The 26,524-nt window shown below is 41.7% G+C and overlaps 1 protein-coding gene across 1 annotated transcript in view; it reads left to right on the top strand.

Moving 5' to 3' along the window:
• Positions 1–26,524, top strand: part of SLC12A3 (solute carrier family 12 member 3) — an 86,915-nt gene that overhangs the window by 44,293 nt on the left and 16,098 nt on the right. The window contains exons 13-18 of the mRNA XM_078784456.1: positions 7,563–7,718; positions 7,931–8,030; positions 11,523–11,634; positions 11,735–11,848; positions 14,264–14,370; positions 14,588–14,670. Coding sequence (XP_078640582.1) covers positions 7,563–7,718; positions 7,931–8,030; positions 11,523–11,634; positions 11,735–11,848; positions 14,264–14,370; positions 14,588–14,670 — 672 coding nt within the window. The remainder of the gene's footprint in view (positions 1–7,562; positions 7,719–7,930; positions 8,031–11,522; positions 11,635–11,734; positions 11,849–14,263; positions 14,371–14,587; positions 14,671–26,524) is intronic.

The raw sequence follows: 26,524 nt of genomic DNA, 5'->3' as shown, positions 1-26,524 counted from the left end.
TTGTATTGCTGGGCTGCATCTCTGGATCCCTGGGTTGCCACTGCGATCTTTGGTTATCTCCTGAACCATAAATTTTTTATCTGTACTGTTCTTTTTGGGGAGACAAATGGGAATCAGATGGGACAACTGTCACTTTTATTCCTATTTTCGAGGGCAGTTGTGCATTTATCTCCTCCAATGTATCCTGTATTCTTTTTATTTTAAGGTCTAGGTCCGTTGTCCGTTCTTGCTGTTCCCATTTTCTGGATTCTACATCCCAATAATGGAATGCAAGCCAGTCTACTGTTAAATTCTGTTGCTTCCTGGCTTTCAATTCTTGTCCTAATCTCTCCAATCGACTTCGCTCAAATGTACCATCTCTTGGAAACTCCTTAGCATGTCCCTTTGTCCACAAATACCAATTCTCAACCTCTCTAATAGCCTCTACACCATAACGGTCGTACATATAATATGCACAAGTACCTTTTTGTGGAATATCTGGTTGTCCTTGTGTATTCTTACAGGCTCCAATTGCCATTCTGCCTGTATGTGAATAACACTCAGTATTCACTCAATGTACCAGGTAAATTACTAGGATCTGCGCTTTGGAATACACCTGTACACACCTGTACTATATGTACTATAAATAAAATCTACTAGGGTTTGTTACACCTTTTATCAAAGTAGCGTTGGATGCGTTGTTGCCTAGCTTGTTCCTATAAAGTTCCACTCGTACTTCCAGGAAGGATCTCTCCACCTGTGCAAATGGTGATTTCCAGAGAATCTCTCTCACCTGTGGCTTTCGCACAACCCAATCTCACAGATCGGTATTGCAGATGAGCCAAATGGGTCAGAATGAAATGGGTGAATCCGCAGATCTCCCGTTCTGTTGAAGGGGGAATCACACAATGGTAACCGCATATATATATATATATATATATATATATATATATATATATATATATATATATATATATATAGACTTACCACCTTGCTCAATTTCCAAGGTTGTCTTCACATTGATAATATCTCACAAATATATCAAGGCTTCTTTCTTGAAACTGCACTTTCATCAATCAATCAATCAATTTATTCAATTAAATCAATTCAATTATTCAATTTCAATAAATCAAATTAATCATTTTAGATGATTCCCTACATAAGCCTTTTCCCAATGTTGCCAGAACAGTTTTATCTGTTGACTGAGACCTATGATCATTGGTCGTCACCTCTGACCCACACCTCATGTCAATTGATGAATCACTGTTCTGTCCTCAAGTCATATCTGACATATTTTTCCAATCTTGTCTGGCCATTGTATCACAAATTCGACTTTTGCAACCACTAAAGGCAACTCATCCTTCATTCGCGAGACAGTCAGCCAAAATTGTTCAGACAGATATGGAACAGTTCATTGGGAAAAATATCTCAATTTGAATGGTACCCAAACGTCTTGACAATTAAAATTTCGTAAAACTCCTGAAATGTTCTACCAACAGATGACAATTAATTCATAATATTAGCCAATTTTAATCCAATCATGCTCAAATTTTGACACTTTATTAAATTATATTACTTGTAATGCATCATTAATCCTACAGGGCTCAAAAGTTGTCCTTTAAGCCCGTGCAATCATTTTACACTGAAACCCTCATGATCTCATTCCTGTCAATCATAACATCATGATTTTTGGTTTTAAAATCATTATCATAACGATTATCATTATTATCATAATCATAGTCATACCATAATCATCCATTTGAGAAAAAAACAAACATTTCCTATATCACCACATCCATGTGGTATAATGAACAATGAAAAAAAATGAGAACTGTACATACTAAGTGTCTTTACCTTTAAGTGTCTTTACTTTACTTTAAGTGTCTTTACCTTTTGAAAATAATAATCTCTATTTCCCTTAAACGATAACAATAATAGTACATGGAACCAACAATGTTTACAGTGGATGAAAACCACAACAACAGAAGTGACGAATCCTTAACAGTAGGCCCTTTCCAGTGTTAATTCTGCGTTGTGTAAAGACACTTAGTATACCTATTGTACAGTATGTACATTAGTACATATGTACATATGTACAGTATATACATATGTAGTACATATGTACAGTATGTACTGTACAATAGTACATATGTACAGTATGTACTATTGTACACTTAGTATCCTGACCACTTAGTATACCTATTGACAAGAAGTCATAACAATATCGAATAATCGTTAAAAAATTAAAAAAGAAAAAAATCGCTTCTACTGCTCCTGCCGCAGCATTCATCATTTTGTCCGCTCATCCGCCATGACCAAAACGAAATAAAGGGAGCTCAACCATAACACAGTGCATTTAATGGCGCACGCCATAGGAACTCAACGCAATTTCGACTCGGCCAGAAAACGAGCAGTTTTCGCAGGACGTTACGCTAAACGTAAAAAAAAAAAAATTGGACGAGCACAGCACCCTTTCTCTAATGACCAACGCGGTCTATTAGTGGTTCTTTGGACTCGTAAAATTTACTGAAAAAAAAAATTGCAAACATGACAGGGACGAGCACATCACCCTTTCTCTAATGACCAACACGGTCTATTAGTGGTTCTTTGGACTCGTGAAATTATTCCGGGGCTTTCCGCACACCTCAAAGAGGTATCCCTTGTGGTGTTTCCCACCTACCACATTTAATTAATCTTCCATTCAAATCATAAAATGAAAACAGAAAAAAAAAAAAAAAAAAAAATTAAAATGAAAAAAAAAAAGGGAAACAAAAATGAAATGAAAAATGAAAAAAAAAAATTTAAAAAAAAATTAAAATGAAAATGAAAAAAAATGAAAAAAAAAATGAAAAAAATTAAAACAAAAAAAATGGAAAAAAATGAAATTAAAATCACAAATCATCTCCCTCTAAAAATCAAGTTTATTATCACAATCTTCTGATTTCAATTTAAGTACGTCAATGCTCCCTTTTTAAGAATTTACTTTTAAACCAATTAAAAGACAACATGCATAATCCCTTTTCCAATTTGGTCCAACTTCAATTTTGAAACCTAACTCAAAAGTTCGGCCAAAAGGTCTAACCGATGAAAAAGTATTTGTCCACTCTAATCCATTTCCATATCTAATCCTACAAAGGAGCCTGGAAGAGAATGGAAAATCACAAGCTCTATCAAAGGAACAATAATATGTTGTTCCAAACCCACAACTACAAAAAAAATCAGCCAAAAAAAAATCCTAATACAATTCAATAGACCACCATTTAGCTCAATACAGCCTGATTCCCCATTTTACAAGTAGGAAACACAAAGCCGCTTCTTGGGGGCCCTCCAAGGAGCGAGAATATGCTTCCCACTCATCCTATGACCTCCATCAAAAAGAGGATATTACATTTAAACCCGTATGGTTGTCTGTCTGCGCAGAACAATTTTGATTTTCTCTACATTTGTTGATATGAATGACAGAAAACTTCCATCACAGGTGCAACATCACCCGTGCAAGTGTGTAAAATCATAATCATGTCGTTAATGACATGGTGTAGGCATCATAATTGTTTTAACACAGCAATCTTAAAATCACTGAGAAAAAATCCTTGCAAAAATCCACAATCCTTATTTCTGTGTCAATGATAATATTACCTACATAACATATGTATATTGATTTATAATAACCAATAAAATGAAGACATAACATCTCATGGCAAGGAGTTCAGGAAAAAACAATAACGTTTACCTGCAAGACATATTTCCACCCCATGCCATCAATTGGAACAAACGAAGCATTCGAATCCAAAATAAGTTTTCAAATTTACATTCAATGGGTGTGCCTTATAGATTCTACATCCCCGTGACATGGGATTGCCTCATCATTTTTCATATTGATTGAATAAAATTTAGCTGTCATCCAAGATGGCCGCCGAAAAATAAAAATCCTAAAAAAATGTATATTTTCCTGATCGGGATTCATAGGGATGATTATAGGTGAAAATGTCATATTACAGAGCGGGAGGGTGGTGGGGAGGGAGGGGGAAAGGGACGCAGGAGGGAAGGGGGGGGGGGGTGAGATGGGAGGGGGTTAGATAATGGTGGGATGGGGTGAGGGTGAGGGAAGGGTGAGGGTAAGGGGGGCACAGAGGAATGAGGGGGGGGGGCGGGAAATGGAAGAAGGGAGGGGGGTTGGGCGGGGGCAAAGAAGGGGTGGGAAAAATGAGGGGTGGATGAGGGTAGTAGATCTTGGTAGTGAAGATAATAGGTAGCGGTGGTGTAAAGCGGGGACAAAGACAAGGCAGAGAAGCCGGACAAGCTGGGATGCAAAATGCAAAATTAATGTAGACTCCCGGTGCTCCTCATTTTGCCTGCACTGTTTTCAATCGGTGCTAGGTCTGAGATTACCGGGAGCATTCGTACCGTGGTACTGTACTGTTTGCCAATCGTACCAACAGCGCACGGAATCCTCCAGGCCTGACCCAGATTAATAATTAATCCAATATTTATTGCATGCTTACTCGTGCTTTTGGGATTCACGATCCTACACAATCCCAAAAGCATGCTGTCTCGTTCCTCATACAATCATTGATATGACGTGACTTCTTTAAAAAAAAAACTAGAACGGCACTCAGTGGAGAGCATACCTACCTCAATCTGTCAGCTCTTGTATGAGCGTCAACCCAAATACTGAAGTACATGGTCATTTAAAGACATGCATCCTGGCCATGAGGGGCTACAAGCAACTGTTATGAGGCCACAGTTAAGGTCTGCCTTTTTTACTATGAAAAAAGGTAAAAAGTCAAACATTTGAACAGCCTCGGACGTGCACCTTGACCCCATGGCCAAGGCACAACGTCAACAAGGCTGTCCCAATAACATTACACATGCGCCTCAACCCCAAGGCTGAAGCACATGATCATTCAAACACATGCATCATGCCCCCGAAGGGCCACAATGCATGGTCATACAATTGGGACCACTCCTCTTAATAGGAGTAAGACCCTCTTGATCCACTGACAGGGAAATTACTCCTGTCAGGTAACCAACTGCAACTGTTATGAGGCCACAGCTAAGGCCTGCCTTTTTTACAATTAAAAAAGGTAAAAAGTCAAACATTTGAACAGCCTCGGACGTGCGCCTTGACCCCATGGCCAAAGCACAACGTCAACAAGGCTGTCCCAATAACAATACACATGCGCCTCAACCCCAAGGCTGAAGCACATGGTCATTCAAACACATGCATCATGCCCCCGAAGGGCCACAATGCATGGTCATACAATTGGGCCCACTCCTTTCAATAGGAGTAAGACCCCTTGATCCACTGACAGGGAAATTACTCCTGTCAGGTAACCAACGGCGACTCATCTTACAGATTAAGCTGCCATGGGTTTTAATACGAGTATAAAACCACCGCCTTTTATCTGCCTCAGACCCCCTTACTTTAGCGGGTCGTATTTCAAAATGATGACGTCACACACATGCAATGTCCATTTTCACCTACACGCATGCGCACTTGACTTGTATTGATTAAAAAAAACGCGTACTTTTTATGCCATTTTAACCCATTAGAAATACTAACGGATGAAGGCATTTTATATCTTCTTCAATTATTGCCGACATCAATCACAATTTCCAACATTATTTAAGCGTCCACAATATAATTTCGTGGTAAAAATGCGATCAACACTTCCGGGTTTATTTTTCCAACTTATACACCGCCCTTTTATCTCGTGAGAATTTATGCGTCCTCTCGAGAAAGAGATTGTTTTTTTTAAACATATCACAATGTTCAGACAACAAATACGTTCTTATGAAACCATATTTCGCAACTATAGTAAAAAAAAATTGTCGTATCGTCACACAATTACCCAAAGACACCAATCAATACGCTATCACGGTGGACAAACACCGTCTAGATTTTACACACACATCGTCAGGAGAAGACGTAATGTGAATCAAAACACCTTACAACCTACACCGATCGTTCACAAATGTTTGCAATCCTCTCTTAAAACCAACCCACAGTGTTATCGAAACAGGAAAAAATGTCATATGGGAAAAATCAATCAATAATTCCCAAACAAAAATAATTGGATGTTTCCACGGGATTCGAACCAAGACCGCTATAATTTCGTCCCAGCGTATTTAACTGCTCGGCCATTTCCAAGTTGGGAAAGACAAAAAAAAAAAATATATATATATATCTCTAAATGCCACGCGTCTCATACACGTTGGACAGGCAAAACTCGAGTGCAAAACTCGAGCGCGCGTTGCACGCACTCGGGTGAACTATGTACGTGCGTTATGTATGTGCATGTATGTGCACAAAATATCCCGTCTCGTGGTAATTACCATGTACGTGTACGTGCGAACGTGCTTCGCATCAAGATGAACGTGTCAGTCACGTGATCCTATGCTTCGATATTGTAACGAACACGTCCTTTACCGGGTTTATTTTGAGCGCAATCGGCATCCGCTCGCTAAATACAAACCCGCGCATGCAGACAACCGCACGGCTTTGGTATTAACGTCGCAGCATGTAATTTACGAGCCAAATCGCATGTGAACAGTGCAATTTAGCCCCGTTTTCGACCGCTGAATGGAAAATCATGTTCGCATACAAAATACTCATGATAAATAGACAATAACTACACCAATATCGATGCTATTTGCGTCCAAAGTCATTCACACCAGGTTCTATGTACAGACACTGTCTGAGGTAAGCAAAAGAATATGCAGGAAAAACTTCATACCTTACCGTATCTAAAGCCGACCTCTTCGAGTTGTTGCAGTCAGCGGTGCCTCCATATTGTTAAAGAACTTTGTTTGACCTCTTGGACACAACTCAGCCAAAAACTCTATAAGACTCACTCAAGTTAAATATAAATTTATTAATCTCTTGCAATGAACAGTTTCACGAATATATAGTTATATATTACAATCAAATAACCACATGACACGACGTTCAGCTCTCTCTCTCTCTCTCTTGCTTCCTCCGAGGATTCCCCGTCCAGTTCTTCTCTCAGTTCCTCGATCAGTTGAATTGAATTTTCAGTTCAGAGCGTCTTGGTTATAAAGCAAAAACTCCTTTGATCTTAAGAGCATTGGCATGCAGAGGTCAGCACGAGGCTCATAGTTCCCAGACATCGAGACGCGCCCCGAGGCATCTGATTCCTGTCCAGAGCCTTATTTGGCTCTTTGGGACAGCTGCCTGGATTTGAAGAGAGATGACAAAAGCCATCCTACAGATAGGCATTCCTGTCCTATTTCCAGGGCTCAAGTAAACACTCTAGCCATGGTGCTATCCTTTTATCGGCAAAGATTATTCTAACAGAGGCTCCTTTATCATCTTGGCTCCAGCCCCAAGGCTTTTGCTCAGTTGCACGGTAAAAATACTTCTTCACACAATATCACATTCTGTAATAACTATAACAGCTGTCAATATATGTGAATATTTTATTATTCCACAACATGTTTCCTCAAATAGGATAAAATGGATCTGTGCCATCATGGAAAACGTTTGTACCGTATTTGCCTTGAAGCAATAAGAGTACAGGAAAAGATAAAATTGTTAATTTGGACAATTCTTTTATCCACAGGATGGCGCCCGTCATTCCACTACTACAACAAGTGGGCTTCACTCTTTGGTGCTATTGTGTCCATCGCCATCATGTTCATGCTCATGTGGTGGGCAGCACTAATTGCTGTGGGAATTATTGTGTTTCTTCTCGCCTACGTCAACTACAAAAAGCCTTGTGAGAACTAATATGTCGTTTCCAAAAAGGAGAAGTAGTGAATCTGATCATATATGAATTTTTCTATTTCCATCTTTTACATGAAAAAGTGCACCATTAGTATTAACAAAGCAAAGCAGGACTAAATTTAAAACAGGAATTTGGAATTTCATCATCTTTATTCATTGCTGAGTGAAAGGACGGAATGTTTCTTTCTTATTTTCCACCACCAGCTGTGAACTGGGGATCTTCGATTCAGGCTGCTTCTTACAACATGGCTTTGAGCCAGCTCATCAGTTTGGACTCAACGGAGGACCACATCAAGAACTTTAGGTGAAGTCAAACTCCAAAAGTAAATTACAACCTCATTTACTACATTACTGTGCAAAAGTTTGGGTTATTTTCGCTTTTGTGGGCTATTCTCCAATTAAACATTCTGGCACGTGGTTCGGCCGCCATCTAGGAAAAACCGAAAAACTTTGCACCTCTATATCTCTGAAAGTGCTGCACAGAAAAAATGGAGACATGGCTCATTGTAAAGAACTCACCATGGGGAATAACATGTTAATGATGATGTCATAGGTTCCTCCATTATGATGTCATAATTAGACAAGTACAAAACTTCATCCGATCAAGATGAAATTTGTTGAGCGTCATCTCGGAATAAATTGGTGAAGAAAAAAAATAATGATGATGTCATCAGTCATGTGGTTCGGCCGCCATATTTGTTTTAACACAAAAACCTTAAAAACATGTCCTGGTGAGGGTCTGCAATCTCTGATTGCTCTTTCTTGTTTGCAACCTTTTTTGTGGTGTCTTAAAAATCGCATTAATGTAACTGGTGTTGATAATTCAATCATTTTAAATTATTTACCGTACAAAAATCCACAAACTGTTTCCTATATATTTATTTGTGGTTAGTGGATATTACTAGCACATTATAATATAAATTAAACTTTTTCAATATCCTAATTTATTTATTGTACTTAAAGGTAACTGTGATATTAAATTGACTTTCACAGACATCTAAATTATTATCTACCTATATTGCACACTTCTAACTTCCCACAAATGTTTAATTGGCCCACAAAAGTGAAAATAACCCAAACTTTTGCACAGTTTGTGCAAAAAATGACCAAACAAACGGCTGACAGGGGCATCATTTTTGTTTCTCCACCAATTTATCCGTAGATGACGCTCAAAAAATTTCATCTTGATCGGATGAAGTTTGGTACTTGTCGAATTATGACGTCATAATGAAGGCACCTATGACATCATCATTAACATATGTTATTCCCCATGGGTTTTCTTTACAATGAGCCATGTCTCAATTTTTTCTATGCAGCGTTTTTGGAGATATAGTGGTGCAACGTTTTTCGGTTTTTCCAAGATGGCGCCCATACCACGTGACTTATGACGTCATAATTATCATTAAAAATTCTACAGGTGGAGGAGGTGAAAATTTATACTATGGTGAAAATTTCCTGTCAATCAGACCAACAGCTGCAGTGAGAATCATATTTATTCTGTACGGACAGACAGACAAACAAACGGGCTCAAATGCAATACCCTCTCCTCTGGCGAGGATAAATAGTGAATATGTGAAATTAGTTTTCATCAGTTTGTTGCTTGATTGAAAGTATACGGGTTGGTTCAGAATGGCGCCAAGGAAGCAACTTTCAACAGAACGTGTGAAGATACAAACTCTGCGAGAAGAAGGGCACACTATGAAGAAAAATAGCAGAAAAGCTGAAGATCTCCTACAATGGTGTGAGGTACATGTTGGGACACCTGCAAGAAACCGGCTTGATACAAGACGAGAAAAGGCCAGGAAGATCCAGAAGAACCTCCTCAAGGCAAGACAAGCACAAAGTTGCTCAGCTTACACGATAGACAGAAATCAAGTCAGCAGCTGACAAATGAAATGAGAGCAGGCCTCGATATAACATTAACATATCATCTAGCACTGTGTGCAGTCGGCTGATTGCTGCAGATCTCCATGGCAGACTTGCAGCAAATAAACCACTGCTGAGACCACAGAATAAGGACTGAGATGCACAAGGCAACACCAAGACAGGCTGAAGGAACAGTGGAATCGGATACTCTGGTCTGATGAGTCAAAGTTTGAACTTTAGGGATCCAAGAGATGCCAGTTTGTACGCCGAAGGCCTTGAGAACGTTATGACATACAATGTTTTTGCAGCCTACTGTTAAACACGGGGCTGTTCTGTGACTGTCTGGGGTTGTATCTCAGTTTTTGGTATAGGAAAACCTTGCTTTTTTAGGAGTCACGAAACGAAACTTGATCACAACCTTCATCACCCATGTTGTACCAAAGTGGGCGGTGGACAAGATGGGTACAGAAGCAAACTCTCAGGAAGGAAAAAGATTGTTGTCTATCCATTGTGGCGGAGCGCGATGGCGCGTTGTCCGTCCGTAAACACTTGAAACCTCTTCTCCGAAACCGCTGATTGAATTGCGACCAAATTTGGCACACATTATATTTCTTATGTTGTGACTAAAGTTTGTTCACGTCATTAAAAAAGTCGGGTTTAAGGGGATCTATGGGGGGGTCAAAGTGGGTCCAGGTTTGACACCCCAAAATAGGTATTTGCTTTCTTCTCTGAAACTACACACACAATTTCGATGAAACTTCATCACAACCTTCATCACCCGTGATGTACCAAAGATTTTTCACGGCATTAAAAAAAGGGTGGGGGGTGGGGGGGGGGGAGAGTGTTGCCCCCCAAAATAGGTATTTGCTTTTTTCTCCAAATTTACACAAGCAATTCTAATGAAACTTGAGTACAACCTTCATCACCCATGTTGTACCAAAGTTTGTTCACGGCATTTAAAAAAATCGGGCCGTGATGGGTCTACTGGGGGGTTTCCCCCCAAAATAGGTATTTGCTTTCTTCTAAGAAACTGCACATACAATTCCAATGAAACTTGACCACAACGTTCCGTTCATCAGCCGTGATGTACCAACGTTCGTTGCCGGCATTAAAAAAAAATCGGTGTCTAAGGTGGTCTACGGGGGCGGAGGGGGGCCTTACCCCCCCCGCCTCCCCTCCCCCAAGTAGTTATTTGCTCTTTTCTCTGAAACTACATACACAATTTCAATGAAACTTCACCACCACCTTAATCACCCGTGATGTACCAATGTTTGTTGAAAGCATTATAAAAATTGGTGTCTGAGGATGTATACGTGGTGGGGGGTTTGGTTGCCCCCCAAAATAGGTATTTTTTTTTGTTTGTTTAAAGTCTTATGATTATGTTAGTATGATTCTACGTGCTGCCCTGTCTTCTAGTAACCATTGAAATTGGTTTAAAATACCTTTAGCCAGTGCAGTATACTGTTTATTCTCCCAGGTGAGCGCCAGGGATATTGCCCCTATTTTTGTATACATAAGTCAATGCTTGTGGAAGAGCGGTACGTTAACTGATCAGGATGAAGCAGAACAAAAAGAACAGCACAAAGTGGGGATGGGGGTGAGGGGGCGGCATCACATCAGGGTTGAGGGAAAAAGTAGAGGGAGATTTGGAGTAAAAAGGGAAGAATGAGGGGTGGGGTTGGACACACGCGGTGGACAAGATGGGCACAGAAGCAAACTCTGGAAGAAAAATTGGAAATTTGGAAAGAGGTGAGCTAGGTGGGGAGAGGGGGGTGGGGGGGGGGGGGGGTGAGGGTTGTTGTGGCAGAGTTTGATGTCAGGATGCTGGTAATTTCAAATAATTTGCGTCAAATAAATTTGACAAAGCACTGGGATATAATAAGCATGAAGTAATGAAAGTGATGGCTTTTTATGTTTGATCTGTGTGTAGACCACAGTGCCTCGTACTGACAGGAATTCCGAGCAGTCGCCCTGAGCTTGTGGCATTTGTGGCCACGTTCACGAAGAAGCAGAGCCTCATGATATGTGGTCACGTGCTCATGGTAAGACAGCCACCACTGAGCTTTACTGGAGTTCTAGAACTATAATTATGAACATTTTTACTCTTAGGAAAGTGCAATTTCTCACTGAATTTTCACGCAGGGTGAAGATGACACACGAGACTACTCTCAGTGGATTAATCAACAGCAGGTGCACAGCTTTTACTCAGAAGTCACGACCAAAGATCTACGAACCGGCGCCAAAATGCTCATGGAGGTTTGTCTATCCATTGCATTTAGGACAGGCATAACTGCTGTCGCACTATTGCACAATTATAACTATTGATGAGCTGCATTTCTCGTGATTATCCCAAGATAATTTCCTTCAATCAAAAGGCAGGGTTGATTTTACTTTCCCAAATCTTGATTGGAGGAACATGCTCAGCACTCTGTTTAATCTGACAAATTTTCTTGTCTTTGTTTTACCTTTTCTTATTTTACTTAATTAGGAGGAGGGGGTTACCAGACTCGGTGATAGAGTATCCGCTCTGAGTCTGGGAGGTCGGTGGTTCGAACCCCAGGCCGAGTCATACGAAAGACCGTAAAAATGGTATTTGCTGCTTCCTTGCTTGAATCTCAGCATTTCAAAGCAAAGAACAAACAACCGTGAAATAGCAAAACACAAGTGCAGGCTTTGATGAGTCGAATGGCCTCCTCTTGCATTAAAGTTTCTTGTAAGGGAACACATTAATTTATTTACTTATTACACTTCTACTTATTATCATCACTTGTGCAGCACACAGCCTTAGGTTTACAGCCTTTCTCGTTGCTTGGCTATTCCATTGATGCAATTACATCTCCTCTCCCAACCCAATAAATTAAGACAGGAATTTGGAGTTGGCCAGGCTATCAGCAAACAATGGCTACTTTTTTTTAAGCACACCTGGAACGTAGTTCTGGGGAGCTAATGCGATGGCGTGTCGTCCGTCTCTCAGTCCGTAAACTCTTGGAACCTCTTCTCCGAAACTGCTGATGGGATTGTGACCGAACTTGGTACAAATTATATTTGGTATGTTGCAACTCAAGTTTGTTCACGGCATGACAAAAATTGGGGATTAAGGGGGTTTACCGGGGGTCAAAGTGGATTCATGTTTCACCCTCCCCTACCTCCCTCCCCTCCCCACCCCAAAAATATGTGTTTGCTCTCTTCTCTGAAACTGTACACACTATTTCGATGAAACTTGACCACAACCTTCATTCTTCACCCGTAATGTACCAACGTTTGTTCACGGCATTAAGAAAATAAGGTCTAAGGTGTTTTAGGGGAGGGGAGGGGCCTAAAATAGGTATTTGCTCTCTTCTCAGAAACTACAGAAAAAGGTTTGGATAAAACTTGACCACAACCTTCATCACCCTTGATGTACCAAAGCTTGTTCACGGCATTAGAAAAATCGGGATGTAAGGAGGTCTAAGGCGGGCCAAAATGTGTTGGGTAGTTTTTTTGTTTGTTTGTTTCGTCTTATGATTACGTTATTATGATTCACCATGCTGCCATGTCTCCTAGACTACAATCTTCATCATTTCATTGAAATTGGTTTAAAATACCGTTATACTGTTTAAAATACCTTTAGTCGGTGTAGTATACTGCTTTATTCTACCAGGTCAGCGCCACGGGGCATTGCCCTTATTTTTTTAATAGTAGAATGCAGAGATCTTTAATTTCCACAAAAATTGCTAGTGGATGGGACAGCCAGCTACATTTTTTCCCAAGGACAGCAGACTCATTGATGCACCGCCCTGTGTGGGAAGCATCATAATGACGGTTTATTACAGGGTTCAAAAGCAAAACTAGACTAGTCATCTCATAGGTGTGTATGCAACTTGTCAGAAGTTATATCCTTGCAGCCCAACCTGAGCAATTAAAAATGGACAGTAAACCCTTTCTTCCCCTGTTTGAACTTGTACAATAGGACGTAAAAACATTTCTGTAAAAGAGTTACTCAACAGGTAAAGCGTGTTGTAAATTTGACTACACAGCTCATCTAAATGAAATTGAAAGTATTTGGAAGTACCCAACACTCATCCTTTCTTTTCCCAACTTTCCTCGGGCTAATCCTAATAATTTCCCTCGATTAGAACTGGTAGACTTCCTCGTATTCAATTGTTTGTTTTGCTTTCACAGCACCTTTCTTACATCTCATGTTTTGAACACCTGGTTCATGAAACATCTGATCATGTGACCTTTTTCATTCCTCCAAAAGATCGAGGCTCATGGAAAATCAAGGTGGTGGAGGTTATGCACTGACAGTGGGGCAGCAGGGTGATTGAACTTTTGTGCTTTCTTGCATGTATAAGAGTCCATTATTAGCCCTCGTTGGGCTTAGTTTGAAACGGGGGCTTATGGATTGGGTCTCGTCTGTCCATCCATCTATGCATCCACAACCATATCTCGGAGACGTATGGGCCGATTTTGTTCAAACTTGGCATACAGACAATACATGAGGGTGTACATATGCTGAAGATTTTGTTTTGTAATCTGATCAAAGATGGCCGACTGACTGCCTTCAACTCCATACAGCAAAATTACTAAAACCACATGGGCCTCGACATTTTATGTCTTCTTCTTCTTGCTTGTGCTGCCATGATATTGATGTTGAGCTGACCGGTTGCCTACCCTTTCTTGCTGCTGCAGGCAAGTGGGCTGGGAAAACTTCAGCCAAATACGCTGGTAATTGGTTTCAAGCAGAACTGGACCCTGGACACTCCAGGAAATCTTGAAGCCTACGTTGGAGTCCTTTAGTAAGTGCTTACATTTTTCAACACTTTCCCTTAGTACTGCAATGGGTCCACCATAATGGTTGGATTGTGACAAGGACAAAACTAACAGTGATGTATGTCGCTGATGGTGACACAGGCTTTCTACAATGGTAACAACATTTCCTATATTTCACAAAATGCTGTGCACATATCTACCTATCATCATACCAGCTGCAAAAAATATATTATTGTTTTACAGCGATGCACTGGATTTGAACTTTGGCCTTTGCATTTTGCGCATGAGAGATGGGCTTGACCGATCCTACCTGACCGAGGATCTTGGTGAGTATGCAGGTGCATTTGTTCAAAAGTGTTCCTTTTCATTATTTTACGAGGTACAATCAAAATGTTCTTGGAATGATGTTTTTGGCCATAACTTGGTCATCACAAGCACATATCACAAACTCAACTAGGAAGAGCAATCAGAGATTGCAGACCCTCACGAGGACTTGTTTTGTGTGGTGTATTTTTGGGGCAAATAAATGGAAACAACATGCATTTTAAGGCCATTTTCCTGCAAATAAATGGAAAGATGTATTAAATTAAAGGTCATGGATTGCAAATGAAATGTCAAAATAGTCTAAGTTGTAAAGTTGTAAAGGTCAAAGGTCTGAAAAGTTGGAATGATCAAATGGTCTGAAGGTCGAAAGGTGAAAAGGTTTGAAAGGGTTGTAATTGTCTGAAGGTTAAAAGGTCTGAGGGGTCTAAAGGGTGTAAATTAATGTGTAAAGGGTCGAAATTGCCTGAAGCAGGGGTTCCCAAAACCAGAACGTGAAACCCCGGTTTTTGAGGGGGCTTGGGAGGGGGAGGGGCGGTTTCACATTGAAAGCGTAGGTACCGGTACCAACCATTTGGGTCGTGAGGCAAATGTGATTTCAAATTTAGGGTCGTGGGCAATATATTTTGGGAACCGCTGGTCTACAGGGTCTTAAAACGTCTAAAAGAGGTCTAAAGGTTATTAAAAGGTCTGAAAGGTGTGAAGGCCAAAAGGTTAACAGGATATAAAGGGTAGAAACGAGTCTTAAGGGTTTTCGGGTTCTACAGGGTCTTAGGATTCTAAAGGCTCTTAGGGTTTTAAAGGGTCTTAGAGTTCTAAAGGGTCTTAGGGTTTTTTTTTTGTTTTGTTTTTTGTATACTGAATCGAGGCTCGTGAAAGAGCTAACATTTATTTCACAAACAAATCAACCAGACAAACAAAATATACAAAAAGAGGGAGCGGAAGACAAGATTGGGAGAGAAGGGGAAGCACACAACCACAACATTCGAGAGCAGGGAGAAGTGTGGGAGGGAGAGGGCTGGGGGGAGGAGGCGTGGGAAGGGGGGGGGGGGGAGAGGTGTAAAACACAAGGGGACCGAAATTAGCGGGGGTAGAAAAGATCAAGGTTTTGGATGGGGGGAGGATAAGAGATGGTGGTGAACAGCTGTTTTAAAGACCTGGAGGGTGAAGTGGGATTGAAGAGAGTGAGGGAATTTGTTCCAGAGGTGGGAGAAAAGAGGGATGAAGGAGTGAAGGTGAGCAGAAAGTCTGGATTTTGGCAGTTTAACCATAAGAGGGTTGCAGGCAGATCTTGTGTGACCTGTAGGAATATTTGGGGGACGGAGGCCAGAGAGAGCTGGGGGGGGGGGGGCAAGGCCAGAGAGAGCTGGGGGGGGGGGCAAGGCCAGAGAGGAGTCGGTAGAAGACGGAAAGACCACCAACCTGCCTGCGGTGAGTGAGTGAAAGGCCCTTGGAGTTAGCTTCATCGCGGGAGATTCCAATGATTCTGAACGCTTTGGTTTCAACAGCGTGAAGACGAGCTAGGTGTGAGGCAGGAGCACCAGCCCAGAGGGGAGAGCAGTATTCCATAGAGCTGCGGATGAAAGCCTTGTATGTGGTGAGGAGCTCAGGTGTGCCAAGGAAGGACTTCGCACGACGGAGGATGCCCAGTCGGCGACTGGCTTTGGAGGCCAGATTTGAAATGTGGTTTTCCCAGGAAAGATCATGGCAAATAGTGAGACCCAAAAGCTTGAGTGACAGAACTTCTTGGAGAGGATTATTCAGAAAGTGGATGGGAGGGTTGTCCAGTCGGTCTTTTCGGAGAGACATCGTAAGAGTGTGAGATTTATCAGGATTGAAAGACATGTTCCATTTGTTTGCCCAGTCTGTGATTTTGTCCAGGTCTGCAGAGAGTGAGGAGGCTGCAGACTGCCGATCTGAGGCATGAGGAATGGAGCGACAGAGAGTAGATTCGTCAGCAAAGAGATAGAGAGGATTTTCAAGAGAGTCAGAGAGATCATTGATGAAGACCAGAAAAAGCACAGGCCCCAGAACACTACCTTGGGGAACTCCAGCCTGAACAGGAAGAGGAGAGGAGAGAAACCCATTCAGGGCCACACGTTGACTACGACCAGAGAGGAAGTCCGCCAGCCATGCGTGTAGATTTCCATGGATACCAAAGGAGGAGATTTTGGTGAGCAGAGCAGGGTGCCAGACCGTATCGAAGGCACGTGAAATGTCAAGGGAGACGGCTCTAATTTCCTGTTTGGCGTTGAGGACCTCCATCCATTGTTGAGAAAGCAGAAGCAGCATGTCCAGAGTAGAGTGACCAGGTCTGAAACCAAATTGATGATCAGAGATCAAGCCATTGGAGAAGAGGAAAGATTTCATATCTGAAGCAATGATGGATTCCATGACTTTGCTGATAATTGGGAGAAGGCTGATTGGTCTGTAGTTGCCAGGATCTGTTTTTACACCTTTTTGTGCAAAGCGGTGATGTTGGCTGATTTCCAAGCAGACGGCAGATGACCTTGAGCAAAAGAGAGGGTGAAGAGAACAGAAAGAGGGAGTGAAAGAGCGGAAGAACATGATTTTACGACCCGTGGGCTGATGCCGTCAGGACCAGTTGCAGAATCAGAGTCGAGGGTTGACAGAAACTTTTCCACCTTGTCAGGAGGAAAGGACACAGAGTCCAGGAGCAGCTGGGTACGACTGGGTACGGTGGGTACAGAGAGGGATGGGTTTGGGACACAAGATTTAGAGGCAAACACAGAGTTGAGGCATTCAGCTTTTTCACGTGCGGAGTCAGCCGTTAAGCCATTTGAGGTGAGGGAGGGGATGGAGGGGGAACAAACACCAGAAACAGATTTGACCAGATGCCACCAGGATTTGGAAGAGGGAGACAGATAAGAGAGTTCGGTCTTGAGAACGGTGAGATATTGTTTCCTGGCTCTCCTGAGGGTGGACACACTTGTTTCGGGCTTTGTGAAAGGAAATGAGATTTCCTTCCATTGGATTTGCTTTCCAGGAGACGAAAGCAAGTTGTTTCAGGGCAACAGCCTCACCACAAGATTCCGTGTACCATGGATGGGAGGAAGGGTATAACAACTGAAGACGAGATGGGATAAATCTGTGCATGAGAGAGAGCAATTTACTTTGAAAGAATTCCCAGGATGAGTTGATGTCAGAGGCAGTAGAGATGGGAGACCAGTCCAGATGATTGATGGCTGCTTGAAGACCGTGCCAGTTGGCCTGAGTGAAATGCCAGACTCGTCGACGCTGAGGAGGCTCTCTGAGAATGGTCAGAGAGATGTCCACTTTGACAAGCACATGATCAGATGAGCCGATTGGAGCAGAAGAAGAGCAGCAGACATTTTCAGGGAAGTTAGTCATAACCAAGTCCAGAAGAGAAGATGCTCCGTTGACTGAGATCTGGGTCGGGAAATTGACAGATTGTGTCAGTCCCAGTGAGTCGCAGAAGTCCTTTGCTGAAGAGCCATGGCTGGTGAGATAGGTACCAACACCCAGCCAACTGGCATGGTGACAATTGAAATCACCACATATGAGGAAGAGAGAGTTGGGATGGGTAGATAGAAGTTGGTCCATATTATCAGACAGCGAGATGTAGATGGAGTCATCACTGTTTGGTGGACGGTACAACACACATATGAACAAAAGGTGGGAGCGAAGGGGAAGCCGTAGCCAAAGGTATTCCTGGGGGTGAGGTGGAGAGAGGGCAGTGGAGGGCGAGTGAGGAAGAGAGTTTTTTTAATAAAGATAGCAACTCCACCTCCAGGACAAGGCTCAGGTCTATCATACCGGAGGAGGGTGTAACCTGGGAGAGATACCAAGGCATCAGAGACATCATGAAGGAGGAAAGTTTCTGTTAAGCAGATCACATCTGGTTTGTCAGAAGCAACCTGTATGGAGAGATCAGTCAAGTTTGAGCGAAGGCCCCGGATGTTTGAGGTCCATACCGTTAATGAAGAGGAAGGGGGAGCATCGGGTACAGAACAGGGGGGGGAGGGGTAGGGTAAGATGTGGAAGAGGAGGAAGAGGTAGGGAGAGCTGTTGAAGGTGTGTCAGAGATTTCAGAGATTTCAGAATAGCTTGGAGAAAGGGAAGAATGGGAAGAATGGGGCGGACAAAAGGTTTGATGGAGATTGGGTGAGGCACAGTGAGGTGTTATTTGAGGAGGGGGAAGAGCGAGGCAGAAGGTTGGGGGAGATGAAGGTGAAAGTTGGAAGGGGGAAGAAGCAGGGAGGATGCTTTGAGGAGGAGGGGTGAGAGGGGAGTCTAGGAGGGGAGGAGCGAGGGAGAGTCTCGGAGGGGAGGGGTGTGGGGGGAGTTTAGGAGGGAGGGGAGGGAAGGGGCAAAGGGGGAGATTTGAAAGGGATGGGTGATGGGGAGGATTTGGAGGGGAGGGGTGATGGGGAAGTTTTGGAGGGGAGGGGGGATGGGGAAGTTTTGGAGGGAAGGGGGGATGGGGAAGATTTGGAGGGGAAGGGTGAGATTGGATTTTGAAAAGTGTACGATTCATGGGAAAGGAACATTTTTTGCAAAATGAGTTTGAGACCTTCGAGTCAAAAATACGTTTGAGGACGCTGAAGGAGGGGTGGAGTTCTGGAGAGTTTAGGGAATGTAGAAAAGAGGAACTGTAAGAGATGGTATTATTATTATTTTTTGGAAGGAATAGATTTGGTGAGCAAGACGAAAGCATCCTTTTGTAGGAGAAGAAGAAAAAGGTGTTATAATATATGAGAGAAAATAGTTGGTCAGGGGAGAGATTATACATTTCTAACCACCTGATCGCGAACAACGTGAACGAAGAACGAACGAACAAATAAGAACAACAAATAAACGAATAAGACCTGAGCAGGAAATATTTTTTGGGGTTTTTTTTTTTTTGAGTAGAGATATTAAACAAGGAGGTATGGGGTGAACGACTGGGACGAAACAGAGAACGAAAATAATTGCAGCGCATTCGACGAACCGCTGAGAGAAAACCAAAACCACAAGGTCGGAGATGGTACGGTAGCCTAAGCCTTCGAGTACTAGGCCTCAGAATACTCGATACGCATTAACCGACGATTGTGTATACATGTACGAAAAATTAGCACCGAAAATTTTCCTAAAGATACGCTATAGGTACACACACCGAAAGATAGATGCAGTCTCGACAAAAACACAATTGTGAAAGATTACTTAGCTTCGAAAGCGTGAGCGCATGGAACAACTTCGAAAAGACGTGACCTCGCCGTGACCTCGCCGGTTCTAAAGGGTCTTAAGGTTCTAAAGGTTCTTAGGGTTCTAAAGGGTCTTAGGGTTTTCAAGGGTCTTTGGGTTCTTTATTTGGGTTCTTTGGGTCTTAGCGGTATAAGGCATCTTAAGGTTCTGAGGAGTCCTAGGGGTCTTAAAGGTCTTAGGGTTCTAAAGGGTATTGGGGTTATAAAGGGTTTTGGGGGTTTAAAAGATCTTAGGGGTCTTAAGTTATATAGGGGTCTTGTGTAATCAATACACTTTCTCATGTTCTGTGTGGACAAACACCCAAATGTCCTCTCCTCTGGCAAAGGTAAAATTGAGGTACAAAGGGTGAGCCGCCATATAGATTTAAACAAATAATAAATTTCATTGGTTGATGAAAGGCAGCTTTCACTGGTCATGTGCATCCTAATTGTTGTACAGTTTTTGACAAATTATGTTGCAGTAACCTCCCAATAATTCATTTTTGATATATCAACAGAACAAATTACAAATTCCTGCCACTTTCAGTCGAACGTTAGATATGGCCAGCTATTGCAATAATATGTGCCATTAACGAAGTACCGGTAGTAGTAGTTACACCATTTACTGATTAGCAGCAGTCCCAATTGAACTACTTTCCTCCTGAATGGATACATTTATCCCAGTATTATGATGCCTTTCGTACTGCGAAAAATCCTTTTGGGTAGTCATCCCTTTTGGGCTCCTCGTATAACAGTTGAGGTTCATGACATACCATAATATTGTTGTTGGCACATCATGAAACTAGAACGGTACTCGGTAGAGAGCATACCTCCGCTATGGTGAACAGTTTACGTTTTGTATCCACTGATAGGTGGATCTGGACTTGGACCTGAACCAAAATCTAATCGACTTGTTCTTATCATCTACCCAACTCATCCACCATGTTTTGTCATATCTCGTCCATACTGTGTTGTTTTTGACCATATCTCTCAATGGTGAAGAATCACGTTAAAAGCTTTTAATTCTCAGATCCGAATCTTCACCAAGATCGAATCAATTCGTCCTTGTCGCACAGCCTTGTCCACCAAATTTCGTTCAAATCTGTCCACACCTCTTTGAGATATCCTTCTCACAGACAAGCAGACAGTGGTGAAGACGTGACCTCCATCCACCTTTGGTGATGGAGGTAGTAACTAATTGGATACTACCTTGACATTTCTGAATATGATAACGTGAATCAAATTTTCACTTCCTTGTAGTGCAGCATACCATTTTTGTCAAGGCACAGATAGTCAATTCATTTTGAGGGCCCCACATGGGGGTTTAGCACGAACCAAGAACCTCCAACGTGTCAAGTTGCAATGAGGAAACAACGGTTTCTTTCTGATGAGTATTTCTTCGATAGACGATGCATAATTTCTCAATGGAAAATAGATGTCTCTGTAGCACTTGCGGTGCAGCTTTATAGTCTACGTCTCCGAATCTTCTTCGGCACATACCAACTCTAATGATGTTTTTGTCATGAAATCAATCAAAAATAAATAGATGTTATCAAGAAGCAAAGCAAATTAATCAAATGTGTCTTTGTGTGCTGAGAAATCTAGCTTTATATATGGCATATCAGAATCCAGACTGCCAATAAAATTAATTATTGGTAGTTCGCGTAAACATTTTAATCCAAAAACCAGTGACAATTTCATTTTATAAACCATTTAATGATATTATGAAATCATCATGTACGAAGTCGAGGTCTTTAAGAAAAGATAGGACATGGCAGGGGTTTCGCAGGAATCATGACTATAAAAGGTCATGAAATGGGACACGTAATGAGATTGCGAAAAGCGCTGCAACAATGAAGCAGCGTAGGGAGCAACATGATTTTACAGATACAGGTAGGCAATTCCACAGGTTGGGAGAGAAAAAGACAAAGGAATGCAGGTAAGCAAGGAACCTGGACTTTGAAAAGTTGACAGAACAGGGATTGCTGGCTGCACATACATGTTTATCCTGATACAGCTGTAGAGGGGTACAGGCTGAAATGGCAGGAGAAGCAAGTGCAGATGACAGCCTTGGTGGTGTGATAGTTGAGCATCTGCTCAGAGTCTGGGAGGTCGGAGGTTCGAACCCCGGCCTAGTCATGCCAATCAATCAATCAAAATGGTTTATTGAAAGCATGTCTGGCAGCGAATGGCTGAATTACACATGCATACATCTTACTATAATTCACCAAATGTCCGTCTGTCCATCCGTTCGTTCCCAGGTACCGCAAAAACGGCCAAACCGATCGCAACGATATTTTGGGTGGGTAATCCTGGGACCCCCTGGAGTAAAATAGGGTATTGTTACGTGCTCCTCCCCGACCCCCTGGTCACGGTGTACCTCCGGGCCCCGAGAGGAGTCACGGCAGAAAAATGTGTTATTCTGTGTGTCAAAGATCAATGGAGAAGCCACCCCAATTGTTACTCACAAACCAATATTGTATTAAGATCACACAAGAATAACAGTACAACAACAATAGTATTCAAAAGTACAATCAATATGTCCTATGATGGTACCATCAGTTTTGTAATATATAACTCACTGTGCTCCAAGTGAGTGAAACAAGAACATTCCCCAATGTCTCTTATTCCCGGCTTCAAGACGAAGTTGATTCGCTCCAGCGATCGCCAGAACGATGTCCAATCGAGACCAGAATCCGGTGCGGATGGCAAGTACAGTCAGACAGCCGAAGCTGTACAAAGGCGCCTGGGAAATCCAAAGGCGCCCTACAGGCAACTGAGAGATTACACCCTTAGGTATGGACGAATTAACCTTCAAAAAGCCACGTCACACACACGCCCCAGATCGACGTCTGAATGCGGTGAAAATGGTCGAAAAGAGACAAAACCGCGAGCGAAGCACAAGGCATGCACGAGTCAAAATGGCCGACGACCTGCTCTTGAGATGTAACGGCCCAGCGATAATTCTCCTCGGAATCCACGTCCAAAAACCTGACACGCAGGTTGATCGGTCACAGCGATGACAACTCTGTCGCAGGAATCCCTTTCCCGGAAACCCGAAAGTTCACTAGTGACTCTTGCTCGCCAACGTTCGCTCCAGACCACAAGTAGCTCGGCTCCTTCTTGTCCGACTCCCTCGCTCTGCCCTCTTTTTCCCTCTTCTTCCTCTTCGTCGGCCGGTTCCCGATACGGTTTCCTGTTTCTTTTAACATTAACTTTTTTACCTTTTGAAAACAGTTCATGGACAATAAACCTTTTGAAAACAATAATAGTACATGGAATCAGAAATATTTACAGTGGATGCAAACCACCACAACGGAAGTGATGAATCCGTAACAGTATATTGTTTTCCAATTTTTTTCCAATTTTCCAGTTTTTCCAAACACGATGGAATAATATTTACCAATATGAACAGTGATGTGGCTTTTATTGAAATGCTACAAATAGTTTAGATTTTGATGATTTGCGTGTGATATGATTTAACAGATGTTCATGCAAATCGTTTAAAATAAAAAAAAGCCTTAAATTTCTGATATTTACCTTTTCATTTGGGCCTCCCAATTGAAGCCCTTCCTGTAGGGTGGGTTGCTGGTATTCATAATTTGCAAAGATTACAAGATAAAAAATATATAAAATTCTAATTGTGAATTAACAAAAAAATGTAAAATTATAAATAAAAAAAGCATGTTTAAAACAGAAAAAAAAATAAAAAAAATTGTGACTAAGTATTACAAACTATTAAGAATACCAATTAAAAATGTCAAGTGCTTGTTTGAAATCTTTTTGTTCTGCATTTGTACTGTGAGTACTTTAGGTGCTTACCTGAGATTAAAAGGTATATCTCTCATAGCAGGTAACCACTTGTACGCAAATGATGGGTTTCAATAGCGACTGCAAAATCTTTACACAACTTATATCGTCGTCCTCCAGGGTTTGTAATTTACAAGTTTCCTAAGCAAGATGATAGGATGTGTAACGTTGTCCTAACATTATTTTTCAGGCTCTTTTTTGAACCAATTCTAAATTGTTCACCTGTGCTTTAGTTAAGGCTGCATTGAAAACAGGTACACAATGCTCCAACACTGGTCTTATGTAGCCAATATAAATTGTCACAAGGTCACAGATGGGGTAAATTATACGATTTAAGATTACGTAAAATGTACAACTTTCTATTCCTTTTTTAATTATTTTATTACGTTATTATTACGTTATGTTAATTTTATTACGTTATTACGTTATTTTTTTAATTACGTATAACTTTCTATTACTTTCTATTGTTTCGTATTAAATTTCTCCTATATGAGCATCCCATTTCAAGTTTTCCTGTATTGTCACACCAAGCACTTTGATTGATTGCCCACTGGGTAACTGAGTGTTATTTATAAAGAGTGTTAGGTGTTGCACTCGCTGCTTTGTGAAGGAAACTGTCATCGTGTAACATTTTAATGCATTCAGTTTCATGTTATTATCAGATGTCCAATTCTGTAAAGAAAGTAAGGATTGCTGCATCTGTGACTGTTGAGTCTCTTTACAACTTTCAACAAGGGTAAGATCATCCACATATTTAGAATACGGGATGGGACTTTTCTCAAATGCATCCTTGATCATTACCAAAAACAAAATTGGAACTAATTTTGTACCCTGTGGTACTCCAGCATGACCATTTTTCATACCTGATATGGTTCCCTTATATTTCACGCACTGCTGATAGGATTCCAAAAAGCCAATAATCCAGGTGATAATATATGGGCATACTCCAAGGTGATTCAATTTACAAACCAGAACATTATGATCAATTTGATCAAAGTCCGTCCCTCGCGGGGCCCCCTGTGCTGTCTTTCCCTCGCGGTCCCCCTGTACTGTCTTTCCCTCGCGGTTGTCAGCTCTTTCACGAGCCTCGATTCAGTATTTAAAAAAAAAAAAAAAAAAAAAAAAAGGCTTTTGAAAAATCTGTGGGAACTATCCAGTTCGGATATTGATTTTGGATTTTCAGCATTTTCATATAGCTGATGAAGCATTCCGATTGGATAATGACAAGTTGATAGCTTTCTTTGATTGCGGTACTGATTAGGATCAATTTTTTTTCAATGTCCTCGAGGAGCCATTTTGGAATATATTATTCCGCAACTTTTGCGAAGTAGCTTGTCAGTGCTATTGCTCTCAATTCCTACAAAGTCGGTGGTTGTGACTTTGGAATGGGCGTCACTTCTGCATACTTCCAACGATCCGGAAGTTTCGCTTGTTCAAATGATGCATTTAGAACATTAGCCATGGGAAAACTTAATTCATAAGCAAATTCACGGATTACTCACACAGGTAGGTCTCCAGAAATGCTTGCTTTTTGTAATTCAAGTTTACATAATTGATCATAGACCTGTTGGGGTTGGACACTAGGAGATCATACATTTTATAAATACCAAACATTTTATAAATGGTATGTGCTACTTCCTTGTTTTGTGCTCAGCATTTAACAAAGATAGAGCATGGACAAGCAACCATTGGTGCAGGCTTGATGGGACTAGTGGCCTTCTCCTGTGCTGTAGTTGCTTGTAGGGGAACTCATAATATTATAAGAACGAAAGAGCACCAACCAATGTCATTCCATCGGGTGAAAACATATTTGCCATGTGTGATAGACTCTTGATTCTAGTCTTGATGTGATGGCTCATCTATAAGCGAGAGCAATCATCTTTATTTATGCATCACACAAATGTTTTATAGGCCATGATAGATTAGACATAACCAAGGAAGGGCTTTGCTCAGTAGACTGTCCAGTCGGCCTCTGGTTTAAATGACAAGCTGTAACATGTGGTCTCCTTAGGAGAGGGTTATGGCTGACAGCGGTTATGGATTGCTGGCACCCTGGCTAAATTCCAAATTCCTGGCCAAATCAGCTCCAGGCGAACGTCAGGTGTCACCATTCGGTTTGTGAAAGACTTGAGCCAAACCTCCCCTTTGGCTGACCCCACAGGAGATGCGATTAATTGAAGATGTTGAAGAAGTAGCACTAAAGAAAGAGAACAGGGTTGCTGTCTTTGGGCATGCCAGTCCCCATGGGAATAGCAGTTGTTAATTAGCCATCAAGACCTAATGTTGTTTGTGTATATGGACGTAGTCAAGCTGGCCAGGCATGAAAACAATTTTGAATTACAAGGGTACTGAGCTTAACAATCAGGGCCAGGTGCAAGACTGCGTTCAAGGCATATATCGAGAGCTCTGACATCCTGTTTGATTTGTGTTCTCAATTTTAAAAAAATTGACGAAAAGCATGTCTGGTGTTGCGTGAAAACAAAACTGGTGATCAGTGATTAGACCATGGAGAAAAATAATGAGTTATGTTAGCAGCAATTATGGATTGCGTTTCTTTGCTTATCCAGCATGTCCAGCATATACTATGGAAAGCAGGCTGACCTGTCTACAAGTCAAGTATATCTGTGTTTGAACCGTTCTTGTGGATGGGGGTAATGTTTGCCACCTTTCAATGAGATGAGAGGTGGCCCAAGGTGAACGACTTGCTGGAAAAGTGCAGGCAGGTGAGGTGCCAGTTCTGCGGAACATGTTTTGAAAAAACAGGCACCGATATCTTCATCTCCTGCATCTAAGTGCATTTCCCGGCCAGCCAGAAATATATCGACCTCCTCTGACGCAACACCCA

This window comes from Myxine glutinosa, chromosome 9 (genome assembly GCF_964187855.1).
Source record: "Myxine glutinosa chromosome 9, kmMyxGlut1.1, whole genome shotgun sequence".
Taxonomy (NCBI): Eukaryota; Metazoa; Chordata; class Myxini; order Myxiniformes; family Myxinidae; genus Myxine; species Myxine glutinosa.
This window is presented reverse-complemented; position numbering and strand designations above follow the sequence as displayed.